This window comes from Somniosus microcephalus, chromosome 9, assembly GCF_052327205.1.
Source record: "Somniosus microcephalus isolate GS21.2 chromosome 9, FLI_Smic_1.0, whole genome shotgun sequence".
Taxonomy (NCBI): Eukaryota; Metazoa; Chordata; class Chondrichthyes; order Squaliformes; family Somniosidae; genus Somniosus; species Somniosus microcephalus.
The window spans coordinates 38869384-38882905 of NC_140995.1; the positions used below are offsets into that span (position 1 = coordinate 38869384).

Below are 13522 nucleotides of genomic sequence, written 5' to 3' on the forward strand. Positions count from 1 at the left end.
TGATGAGAAATTTCTTCACTCAGAGGGTGGTGAACCTGTGAAATTCTCTACCACAGAAGGCTGTGGAGGCCATGTCACTGAGTATATTTAAGAAGGAAATAGATTTCTTGACACAAAAGGCATCAAGGGGTAGGGGGAGCGAGTGGAGATATGGTATTTAGATAAGAGGATCAGCCATGATCATATGGAATGGCGGAACAGGCTCGAATGGCCTACTCTTTTTCTATGTTCTATTCACTCCCTCAACCACCTGCGTACTGTGGCTGCAGTGTGTACCATTTACAAGATGCACTGCAGCAACTCGCCAAGGCTTCTTCAGCAGCACCTCCCACACCTGCGACCTCTTCCACCTAGAAGGACACCACCACATCCAAGTTCCCCTCAGAGTCACACACCAGCCTGACTTAGAAATATATCACCGATTCCCTCATCGTCGCTGAGTCAAAATCCTGGAACTCCCTACCTAACAGCACTGTAGGAGTACCTTCACCACACGGACTGCAGCGGTTCAAGGCGGCTCACCACCGCCTTCTCAAGGGCAATTGGGGATGGGCAATAAATGCTGGCTTTGCCAGCGACGCCCACATCCCATAAACGAATTTAAAAAAAAAAAAAAAAAAACCTTTATAAAATGCTGGTTAGGCCTCACCGGAGTATTGTCCAATTTTGGGCACCACACCAAGAAGGATGTCGAGGCCTTAGAGAGGATGTGGAGGAGATTTTGTAGAATGTTACCAGGATGAGGAACTTCAGTTATGTGGGGAGATTGGAGAAGTTGGGATTATTCTCCTTGCAGTAGAGAAGGTTAAGAGGAAATTTGATAGAGGTGTTCAAAATAATGAAGGGTTTTGATGGAGTAAACAAGGGGAAACTGTTTCCAGTGGCATAATGGTTGGTAACCAGAGGACACCGATTTAAGGTAATTGGTAAAAGACCTGAGGAAACTCCTTTGTACACAGCGAGTTGTTCTGATCTGGAATGTTCTTCCTGAAAGGGTGGTGGAAACAGATTCAATAGTAGCATTCAAAAGGGAATTGGATAAATACTTGAAGGGAGAAAACTTGCACGGGTATTAGGATAGAGTGGGGGAGGTGGACTCGTTGGATAGCTCTACCAAAGAGCAGGCACGATAGGCCGAATGGCTGCCTTCTGTGTTCTAAGATTCTAGGAAACCGCTGTGGTTCAAGAAGGACCACTACCACCTCGGCAACTAGGGGATGGGCAATAGATGCCGGAGATACCTACATCCCCGAGAATGAATTAAAAAAAAAAAAAAAAAAAAAAAAAAAAAAAAAAAAATTATATAACAACTTTTGTTCCAAGATTCTCTCTATATTTGTTTCCTGTTTGTTGTAAAACATAGTCAACAATTGCTGTTTTGTGTCTTTTTTTTGCATAATCATACAGAAACCAAAAGATCACATTGATTGGCAGAAGGAAAGAGTTTTGTCAACATTGGATCGATTGGCACGTCATGTGGAAGTTGAAAAACAGCTGAAGGAAGAGAAATGCAAAGCTTTTCAAGTAAGTTGCTGACACAGTAACACATTGATCAAGGCTTTGGAAGTCGTTCTCTGTGGGCAAGGCCAGCATTTATTGTCCATCACTAATTACCCTTGAAGGTGGTGGTGAGCTGCCTTCCTGCACTACTGCAGTTAGTGTGGTGAAGGTACTTCCCCTCAGTGCTGTTAGGCAGCAAGTTCCAGCAATGATGAAGGAATGGCGATATATTTCCCAAGTCTGTGTGACTTGGAGGGGAACTTTGAGGTGGTGGTGTTCCCATGTGCCTGCTGCCCTTGTCCTTCTAGGTGGTGGAGGTTGCGGATTTAGGAAGTGCTGTCAAAGAAACGTTGGCGAGTTGCTGCAGTGCATCTTGTAATTAGTACACACTACACCACGGTGCGCTGGTGGTGGAGGGAATGGATGAGTAGGCTATTGGGTGAGGTCCCAATGAAGCAGACTGCTTTGTCCTGGATGCTGAGGGAATCTCAACCTGACTATAACTTTGAAGGACAAACATTTACAATAATTTTATAAATGCTAGTTGGAGAGGGGCTGCTAGAAACCAAAATAAGATGATTTGGTCTCTGCTTGTAGTTATGTATGGTATTTTTTTTTTGAAAGTTTTGATTTATTCCAAATGGGCTAAATGTGGATTGAGATGCCGTTGTGGATAATAAGTTCCAAATATCAAGTAGCAGCAGGTAAATAAGCTTGGATTGCCCACACTTGTGGCTGGGTTCATAGTGTAGGATAGACTGCCACCTAGTGCAGAGTAGCTTTAAAAATGGGCAGGGTCTTGCTTCATCCTGGAGTGGAGGGATAAGGACGAGGCACAACCTGGAGCAAAACCGAATCAAATAGACTTTGGCATTTAAAAATTAAAGATAAGAAAAAGTGAGGTCAAGATCATCGATAGTGGTACAGGAAACTTTCGATTTACCGGCACCTAAATAAACGGAAATCTCAGTTAACCGGCAAAATTCAGGAGTAGGTTCAGGTAAGTTTTATTACTTGCCTTCCTTGCTCTGTTGCTGTGCAAGGGTGTGGCTGCAGCTGTTGCTAAGCTACAGAGACGCTTGTAACTTGTGGCCATTGTTCTGAACCTGTAAGCAACAGGGTTTGTTGCTTTATACGGAGCTCTCAGCTCCGTATCTTTTACTATAGCTTTCGGTTATCTGGAATTTTTGATGAACCGGCACCACGTCGGTCCCGTTGGTGCCGGATAAAAAATTAAAAAAAGTTTCCTGTAAAGGTATTGGCCCAGATTTTGCGTTGATAACGGTGAGGGTATCAGCGGTCACTGTTACTATGGAATAAATCAGACTTCCGGAGTCCACATACGCACAGTTAAATGTGGAAATCCAGAAGTTGCTGTCAGAGATGTCCTGCTCCTCCACAGGCTTCCCTGTAACAGTATCTCGCCGATAGACTCGGCATTGAAATCAATATATGGGTGTGAAGTTTTTGTACTTGCCACAGTGTTATCCACTAAACATGCCAGAAAAAGTTAGGACTGGTGCATTCAGGAGTAAATGAATTTTTAACTGCGTGATATGTCATAATTTAATATGATTGGTTGAAGAGCCTTGCTGTTGCTTTTCCTGCGAGCAGATGCTACAGATTCCCTGTAGAGGGCACCGCACTGGATCAGATGCCCGATGACAGCAAGCTTACGCTCTCAAACTCTGGGCAGCTGTCAGCGTAGTGAACGACGAGTGCCGTTCCTTTGCCAATGACCGCAAAATCCGGTCCACTATAAATACTTCAGGTTCAGATAAAAATTTTGGAATTAATAAAATAAATGATTAAAAAAATATATAGTTTGAGTAATGCAACAAGTTTAAAATGTGAGGAAAATCAGTATCGGGGCAGAGTAGCATCTGTTACCCAAATAAGAGTTGTAAACGCTAATGCACGTTGCATAAGGAATGAAACGAGTGAATTGGAAGTGCAAATCCAGCTTAAAGGGTATGATGTAGTGGCCATCAGAGACCGGGCTACAAGCTGGGCATTACTGGGAGATAAATGTCCCAGGTGATCAGGTCTTCAGAAAGGTCAGGGAAATCGGAAAAGGAGCAGGAGTAGTAATATTGATAAAGGACGCTATTCCAGCATTAGAAAGAGAGGCTATCCGTATGGGCGAGCAGGCAGTCGGAACTCTGGGTAAAATTGAGGAATAGAAAAAGATGCAAGACTTTGGTGGGAGTTGTGTACAAACTTCCTGAGAGCAGTGATAAAAGTACTAAACCGAGACTAGAACTCCCCTGACATGCCTAAAGCTAGTATCCACGGTATCTTTACACTGGCTTGATCTCCTCCTCTGTTTTCCAACATCTGATGAAAGTTTACTCCTTAGGGTGATTGGTGCCCATGGAACCCTGTACCCATATGAGTGTCCTGCTTTAGGAGAGGAAGGGACAAAATTGGACTGGGGGAAATAGAGGGCACTGATGCTCGTGCTGTATGACAAAAAGACTTGCATTTATATAGCGCCTGTCATGACCTCAGGATGTCCCAAAGCACTCCACAGCCAGTGAAGTACTTTTTTTGAATTGTAGTCACTGTTATAACGGAACTATTTTAAGGAAGAGCAGGGGAGTTCTCCCTGGTGTCCCGGCCAATATTTATCCATCAACCAACATCGCGAAAACAGATTATCTGGTCATTTTCACATTGTTGTTTGTGGGACCTTGCTGTGCCCAAATTGACTTCCGCGTTTTGTACTTCAACAGTGACTACACTTCAAAAGTACTTAATTGGCTATAAAGTGTTTCGGTCGTCCTGAGGTTGTGAAAGGTGCTGTTTAAATTATCCGCTCCCTTTATCACAACTTGGTAGAGCTGGAGGTTTGAGAAGGTGGTTTCAGCGTTATTGCGTCATTAGATAAATCCTAAATCGGAACACAAAGACCTGTCTGTATCAGCAATTTGAGATTCATATGAATGAATGCAAACCTGGATTTAGACTTACGCTGATTTCCTCGAGACTCCATAGTGTGCACTGTGGCCCATCAGGACCAAAACCGTGGATACTCATAGACAAAAGAATGGTGGCACTTAATGTGAATAAATGTTAAGTAATGTGCTGTGACCAAGGTAGGATGAAGTGCATGGGTTTCCTTTAGCGAAGGTTGCAAAGGAGAGGGTTTGGCTACGTGAACAGAAATTTCATTGAATCAAGTACTGGGATGCATCCCAAGACTATTGATTAAACCACATACTGCTTGGATAATAAGAGTCTAAATGGGGTAGAGGTGCAAAGGGGATCTTTGGGTACAGATACACTAAAAGTAGCGACGTAGATTAATCGGGCCATTAAAAAAAAAAAGCAAACCAAGCACTGGGGTTAATTTTACAGGGGTAGATTGAAAAGCAGTGACGTTATGCTAAACTTGTATAGGACCTTCGTTAGACCACATTTGGAGTACTGTGCACAGTTCTGGTCGTCTCCATATAGAGGCACTGGAGAAGGTGCAAAAATGAATCACAAGAACAATACCAAAACTGAGAGGATACTCTTATAAGGAAAGGCTGAACAAGTTGGGGCTCTTTCCTCCAGAAAAGAGAAGGCGGAGGCGTAACCTGATGGAGGTCTTTAAAATTTGATAGGGTGGGGCCATAAATATAAGATAGTCACCAATAAATCCAATCGGGAATTCAGAAGATTCTTTACGCAGAGAGTGGTGAGAATGTGGAACTCGCTAGCACAGGGAGCGGTTGAGGTGAATAGCATAGATGCATTTAAGGGGAAGCTAGATAACTAGATGAGGGAGAAGGGAAGAGAAGGATATGCAGCTAGGGTGAGATGAAGAGGGATCAGAGGAGGCTCATGTGAAGAATAATCACTGCCATAGATAGACCAGTTGGGCCGAGTGGCCTGTTTCTGCGTTGTAGTCTCAACGTAACTCTTGGTAAGCTGGTATTTCAACTCCCAACTGCTTGGTGAAGGAATACTTAAACATCTGAGCGTCCGGGGTTAAACTGTTGGCAGGGATGACACTGGTGTGGAAATACGCAAGGAGTGCACATTCGCTGGAAGATTTTGGCAAGGCATTTGTAAGAGATCTCGGAAATGGTGCAGTAATTGCTTTCTGATTGGTTTCTGGAAAATAGATACGTAAATAGCATCCACCTTGCTGCCAGTAAATATATTGATCGCTGCATGTAATATTTAGATCAGCTCTATGGCTTTACTGCCTATGTATTTAGGCTTGAAGCTCAAGAAATATAAAATTTAAGACTGCATTGTTCCAACTTGCATAGAAATAGGAGTAGGCCATTCAGCTCCTCTAGCCTGTTCGGCCATTCAGTTAGATCAAGACTGAGCTGTAGCTCAACTCCATTTACCCACCTTTGCTCCATTTCCCTTGATGCCCTTACCTAACAATAGTCTATCAATATCAGTCTTGAAAATGTTCCAGATTAATACTACCCTCTGTGGGGAAAAGTGCTTCCGGATTTCACTCCTAAATGGCCAGGCTCTAATTTTAGGATTGTGCCCCCTTGCTCTGGATTCCCCCACCGGAGGAAATAGTTTCTCTCTAACTACTCTATTGAATCCCTTAATCATTTTAAACAACTCAATTAAATCTCCCCTGAACCATCTAAATTCCAAGGAATACGAGCTAAATTTATTCAACCTGGCCTTGTAATTTAACCCCTTCGTCCCCGGTATCGTTTTGGTGAATCTGCACTGCATCCCCTCCAAGGCCAATATATCCTTCATGAGGTGTGGTGCCCAGAACTGAACGCAGTACTCCAGATAGAGTCTGACCAAGTCTCTGTACAACCGAAACATAACTTCCACCTTTTTGTATTCCAGCCCCTTCAGATAAAAATCAGTGTTCCTTTTTGATTGCTTACTTAACCAAATACTTCTAACAGTAATTACAGGAAACTCTTTTTTACCGGCACCTAAATATCCGGAAATCTCTCTTAACCAGCAAAATTCAGGAGTAGGTTCAGGTAAGTTTTACTATATATTAGTGGCCGTGTAACCGGGGTTCCTGGATCTGTGGCCGTGTAACTGGGGTTCCTGCACCTGTGGCCGTGCAACAGGGACACCTGGATCTGTGGTCGTGTAACCGGGACTCCTGCACCTGTGGCCGTGTACGGAGCTCTTGTACCTTGGTAAGTATACCTCTCTGTAATCCGGACTTTTTAATCAGCCGGCACCATGCCGGTCCAGTCGGTGCCGGATAAAACAAGTTTCCTGTAGTAGGTTCTGAAGTAGAACCTCTTGATCATTTCTCCAAAGACTCCTGTGATGGATCAAAGCTCTATCTGTTTAATCGAATAATCACTTTTTTTGGGAGGTTGGGTGGAGTAATTAAAGCTGTGCCAATATTTTGGCCACTTCAGGTTGGTTATTGCACTGCCAGGAGCACCTTGCCTAATCTGGAATACAGCTATCTGTACCAGGACTCCTTCATCGCTGGCTCGTGTGGATATCACTTCGAAGGTGGATGAATCCCCGCTATTTAGATGGATTGATTAACAAGTGCAAGATGTAGACAATTGATATTGACTGCAGAGCAACAATTGTTTATGCCGGTCCATGGCCTTAGCCAAGGACCTGATGGGACATCCAATTGCAGTGTCCTGCAAGGTGATCTTGTCTCGTTACTGGGGGGCTACTTTGCCTAATTGTGTAAGATACTTTTTTCATTTTCCTTGAAGGGATAATTACAGTCCCAGCCCTTTTGGGCTATTCCAGACCAGGCGTATTCCCCAGACGTTCACCTTCAACTTAAGTTAGAGATAGCCGAATTCCATAAGATGCTTAAATGGGTCTAAAGGTTCAGGTTATCTCTCCCTAAAGGAAAGGAACGACTAAAGATGTTACCGTCCTCCGGATAGTACTTCTAATAAGTTGAACTAGACTGTAACCCTCCGGAATACCCCCCAGATTTCTGCAACTCCTTACAAAAAAAATTTGTGGGTCTGCGAGTCTATACAGAATTATTCAGACAATTCTAGAAATATATAGTTTTATTTAAGAGCCGGCATTCAGTTAACATCTGTTGAATCAGTCGCAACATTAACAATTCAAAGTACAATTAGCTTACATTTCTTATTTCTCAGAGATCCTTATTCTCAAATCTTTACTTCGTTATATTTCTGCATTACATTTCTTATTTCTAAATCCTTACATTTCTTATTTCTAAATCCAGAACATCCACCAAAAATCAATACTTTAACTTCCCGAGACTCATAGTTTAAAACTTAGAGATGCCTCTGAAAAGTTGAGACGCCCTGCCCGTTCAGCGTGCTCTGACGTTCTGTTAAAGGTCTTATTTTATACCCTTTTGGCTTTGGTTTCTTCTTTGATGTTCTCTGCTGATGTCAGCTAATTGTCTTTATTGAAACCTCTGTTTGAATGCTTTCTATGTTACCATCAATTCAACTATTGCATGCATAATTATTTCTCTACTTTTAGGCGTTCCAAAAACCTTCATAAAAACAATGACAGCTATGGTTTCTGTTTGATGTCATTCTTACTGAAGATTCTTCATTCATTTCTTAATTTTGGCTTAACTGCTTTTTTGCAGACATTGTGGCCTAGAAATTCAGCTGTTTGCGCCAGCCGTTAGCGCCAGATTTCCGGCGCTATCCACTTAGCGCCCGGGCACCGCCGGATCTGCGCCTACGCCGAAATTCAGCTGGGCTTTAGCGCCGGCGCAAAGTGTTAGCGCCCACTCAGCTGCGCGCGCATCTTATGACGTCATTCCGTCGTGCAACGCCGTTTGTGCGCCCCAAACCGGAAATTCAGTGGCGCCCGGCCGATGTGGGCGTGGCGCTGCTAAGAACTGTGAAATGGAACTCAACAGAGGCCCTGTGGGATTCGGGGAGCGCTAATTAAAGGGCACATCCACTCACCCATAAAAGCCAGCCATTTCGCTGCAATGACTTGACTGGTTTGGATTTCTGCACAGAGAGCAAGGCACAGAGATTACTGATTTCGGACACCATAGGAGAGGTATTTTTGGCTTCTAGCCAGTGCTTTGACATTTGCATCCTTGTGATTTTGCTGTTTGGAACTTTGTAATGGGGGCTGCATGGGGGGCCAACCCTCAGTTGCTACATTTTGTGCGAAGGGCTCGCAGATGCTTTGAGAGAGGGCCAGGCATGCCTAGACGCAGAGGGGCCATTAGGCGTCGCCAACGTAGGCCTTACCCAGTCAGGCAATACCGGGAGCAGGTCTCATATCTCACCATGACTGCGGCGCATTGTGTTAAGAGGCTGCGCTTCAGAAGGGAGGTGGTTGGAGAGATCTGCCAGCTGCTTCATGCAGATTTGCAGCCACAGCTCATGTCCAGGGCGTCTCTCTCGGTGGAAGTGAAGGTCACGGTGGCTCTCAGCTTTTATGCAAGCGGCTCCTTCCAAGCCGCTGCTGGGGACATTGCGAACATCTCCCAGTTCGCCACGCATCGCTGCATCCGACAGGTCACCGAAGCACTTTTCGCGAGGAGGCACCAATTCATCTCCTTCCCCATGACCCAACACAAGCAGGAGCAGCGTGCAGTCGGATTTGCCAGGATCGCGGGCTTCCCCATGGTGCAGGGCGCCATTGACTGCACGCATGTGGCTATGCGGGCACCTATCCACAATGCCGAGCAATACCGCAACCGGAAGGGCTACCATTCCCTAAATGTGCAGCTGGTGTGTGACCACAGGCAGCGCATCCTAGCTGTCAATGCCCGCTTCCCAGGAAGCAGCCACGATGCCTTTATCCTGCGCCAGACTACTGTGGCTGACATGTTCCAGGCACAGCCTCCACCAAGGGGATGGCTTATCGGGGACAAGGGCTACCCTTTGTGCAGATGGCTCATGACCCCGCTCCGCGCGCCCAGGACCCCAGCGGAGCTGGCATACAACGAAAACCATCAAGCCACAAGGAACCTAATAGAGCAAACGATAGGCGTCCTCAAGCAACGGTTCCGTTGCCTGGATCGTTCGGGCGGGTCTCTTCAGTATTCGCCGGATAGAGTCTCCCAGTTCGTCGTGGTGTGCTGCATGCTCCACAACCTGGCTATCCGCAGGACTCAGGCACTGCCACCTGACATTGCCCCACCACCTCAGGAGGACGAGCAGGAGGACCCTGAGGAGGAGGAGCACCAGGCCAGGAGGGAGCGACAAGGTCCAAGGGCCGTCCGCCGGGGGCTTATTGCTCGACACTTCTAGGCCCCCTGTCAGGGAATGGCCTGGGCCACTGAACGCAGCCGCTCCGCAAGCCCTCAGCCGGTTAACCCAACAACCACTTGAAACATGACACCTGCACATGGTGAACAAATAAACATCTTTATTTCAAAAACTCAGGGCCCTTCCCACATGGAAGAGCAAAACAGAGAAGACCCCCAAAAAACAGTCACAAACTTCTGTCACTCCCAAAACCTGGGGAGGACTAACAAAACATCACCATCCAAATGGCCTTCCTCACTGGCCTAACAAAAACAAGCCCCCCCCCACAACACAAACACCCCCATAAAACCAAACCACATAATGCCCCCCAGAACAGAAGCCCCCGCATCACCCAAACCCTCGCTCAACACACTCTATTCGGTGTGGCGAGAGGGCGAGTCTGTCGACAGCCGTCTTTTGCCCCGGCCCGTCCTGCTGCTGCGCCTCAAGCTGGGCCGTGAGGCTGTGGCGAGGCTGGGGGAAGGATCTTCAGGGCGACAAGGCGTCTCGCCAGATGCCCTTGGGGGTCGGCCTACACGAGGGCGGGCCCGGGAGGGGCCGACTGGTGGCTGCTGCAGCTGTGGGTGGCCCTCTTCACTGCCTGCAGCAGCTCCTTGCACCCTGGCTGGGGGAGTGGCAGGCTCGCCTGCACCAATGGGGACAAGGTGGGTGATGCCAGGCGCGCGCTGGTCGCCAGACACACGTGCACTCGGGCGGCCTGGCCGGGGAGCAAGCGCGCCAAACTGTTGGTCGCCAGACCGGTGTGCGGCAGCAGGGCGGCGGCTGGCCTGGCGACGCCTCCGCGCCAGTGCGAGGGTGGCAGAAGTCAGTGCCCCAACTGCGCCGGCATGTGCCCGCATCTGCAGTGCCATTGTCTGCACAGCACCTCTCAGCTGGCGACTGGCGTGTTGCGCTGCCTCGAGTTGTTGCACCCCCCTCTCATGCGCTGCCACAAGGAGCTCCACCCCCCTGGCGTGCGCTGCTGCAAATTGCTCTAGGCCCCTGGCCTGGGATTGGCCGAAAGCCACCACACTTTGTGCGAGGCTTTCGATGGCGTGAGGCATCTGTGCCACCACCTCCATGATTTCGACGTGCCGCCGCTCCGACGCCGCCGCCGACATCTCGTCCAGGAGGCGCACCTCCTGGGCGACGTCCGAGTCCGGACTGGAGGGCGCCTCCACCCTCTGGCCAGAAGGCTGGCGTGCCGCCGGAGCCTTGCCGCGTGCGGCCACGCCACTGGGACCAGGTTCTGCCCTCCCCTCCACCGCCTCCCCCCTCTGGGCAGAAGGCTGGTGTGCCGCCGGAGCCTTGCCGCGTGCGTCCATGCCACTGGGACCAGGTTCGGGGCTCCCCTCCCCCTGGCTCTCCGGCACGCCAGACGTCTCCCCTTCATTGCCATCTCCTGGAGCGGAGGAGGGTTCCCCCGAGGTGGCGCCTTCCTGCTGCTCCTCGACGTCCTCCTCCTCCGAGGGCCTGGCTGTCTGGGCTTCAGGGAGCACCTCCTCCTCACCAGCTGAAAGCAGGAAGGCACAAGTGTAGCTTTAGAGTGAGGACAGGCCGACAGCGAGGGAGGCCGCACTGGTGCATTATGCGCATTTTTCGGCCAGTGGGGAAGGATGTAGATCTGATGCGCGAGGGCAAGGAGAGAGGTGCACCCGGTCCTGTCCTTACCAGTGGGTTCCAGTATAGGGTCGGCGTCGCCGAGCGCCACAGGCCCAATCATCGGGTGACTCAGCAGTCGGGCCACCCTCTCTTCCAGAACCGTTAGCTCCTGGTAATCGCGAGGGCCTCCACCAGTGACACGCAGGCTCCTGGCGTTCCTCGCCAGCTTGGCCTGCAAGAGAAAGGAGGGCGTCTAAGTACAGTGTGGTGCCCCGTTGTTGTGTGTGAGGCCTCCCATGGTGGAATAGCTTGCACAGTGTGGTGCCCCGTTGCTGTGTGTGAGGCCTCCCATGGTGGAATAGCTTGCACAGTGTGGTGCCCTGTTGCTGTGTGTGAGGCCTCCCATGGTGGAATAGCTTGCACAGTGTGGTGCCCTGTTGCTGTGTGTGAGGCCTCCCATGGTGGAATAGCTTGCACAGTGTGGTGCCCTGTTGCTGTGTGTGAGGCCTCCCATGGTGGAATAGCTTGCACAGTGTGGTGCCCTGTTGCTGTGTGTGAGGCCTCCCATGGTGGAATAGCTTGCACAGTGTGGTGCCCTGTTGCTGTGTGTGAGGCCTCCCATGGTGGAATAGCTTGCACAGTGTGGTGCCCTGTTGCTGTGTGTGAGGCCTCCCGTGGTGGAATAGCTTGCACAGTGTGGTGCCCTGTTGCTGTGTGTGAGGCCTCCCATGGTGGAATAGCTTGCACAGTGTGATAAGTGCAGAAAGAGCTATTGATTAACATGCAAGTGCCATTGCAGCGGCAGCAGGGCTGGGCATTAGACCTTGGATGTCCCTTTGGCCCTAATGGGAGGTGCACATGCAAGGATGAGGGGGACACTGGAAAGGGTACTCACCTTGACCAGCCGACATAGGTCATTGTATTTCTTGCGGCACTGGTCCGCACTCCTGGGAACATCGGAGTTGGAGGAGACCCTCCGGGCAATTTTGGTCCACGCCTCCCTGAACTGGCTCCTGGGAGCCTTCCTGCCACTAGCCAGGCACACGACCCGTCTTCTCTTGCGTACCCCATGAAGGAGCACACCCAGCGCATGCTCAGAGAACCGCTGGGCTCTTTCACGGGCCCTCTCCATGACCTCCAGGCGTTGATTTGGTACACAACCAGTCCTGAGGCCTAGTTGCAGGGCTACAGCATGCAGGGCGTGACTGCAGTCAAAGTTGACCCTTCCCCCTTTAAGAGCTGGCCGGCGTCAGGGTGTCTGCTGACACTCACCACATGATCGCACCTGCGCTGCGCCCGGAATCGGCGTTATCAGGCTGCATCGCCGGATTAGCGCCTGAACACAGGGTTCCAACGCCTTTTGCAGCACTCGGCCAAAAAGTTGGCCAAATCTACTGAATTTCGGCGAGCTCGCCTGCACTTTCCGGCGGCCGCTAAATTTGCCGAGCGCCCGACTTTAGCACCGCAATAGCGTCCGAACTGAATTTCTAGGCCTGTGTCTTTCCTTATTCTCCATGTTCAATACAAACCCACTGCAATTGCTTGGTGTCCCTATTGAAGTTATATAAAGCCTCCTTGTTGGTATGGTTTTTACTATATCTAAATTAAAGACACTTCAACTGAATGTTTCATGCATTTCTAGCTATCTCAATTGGTTGCATATTTAATCTTATGGTTCCTGTTTTCCAAGTTTAACATAAAACTATTTGACCAGCAGATGTTTCTTTACTTGATGTCATGTTTCAAAGGCACGTGCCTCTTTTAATGTCTGTATTTCTGTTTTATCGTGTTAGCTCTTCACACTTAAATTGGACATTCTCATTGTGTTCGTTGCAAACCGTAGACCTTTCGGAAGCACCAATGGTATGCTTCAATCTTTCATTGTTTTAGTACTTAACTAATTCCCATTTCAAAGCTTGTTTATAACTTTGTTATCAATTGTTCTGATCTCAGAAGCCTGTATTTCTGTTTACAGCCTGTCTGCTGAGACTTGTGTCTTTTAAACCCAGTAAGCCTTTTATTATTAATAATATTAGAAATCTGTTCATGGTGTCATATATTTCTCTGATTCATGGCTATTCCTTCACATCCTTTTGTACCAGCCTAACATCAAAGGGAAAGACCAAGATGTAACTTTGCATGGTAGCACTTGGTTTTTCAGATCTCATTACCATTCTACGGGTGGAGGTTAAGAATGGATGGGACGTTGTCTTTCTCAAGTTTTATTAAGGATACAG

The 13522-nt window shown here is 48.4% G+C and overlaps 1 protein-coding gene across 4 annotated transcripts in view; it reads left to right on the plus strand.

Moving 5' to 3' along the window:
* Positions 1 to 13522, plus strand: part of znf451 (zinc finger protein 451) — a 65401-nt gene that overhangs the window by 21958 nt on the left and 29921 nt on the right. For all 4 annotated transcript variants that reach the window (XM_085996524.1, XM_085996527.1, XM_085996526.1 and 1 more), the window contains exon 4: positions 1408 to 1524. In XM_085996524.1, coding sequence (XP_085852650.1) covers positions 1408 to 1524 — 117 coding nt within the window. The remainder of the gene's footprint in view (positions 1 to 1407; positions 1525 to 13522) is intronic.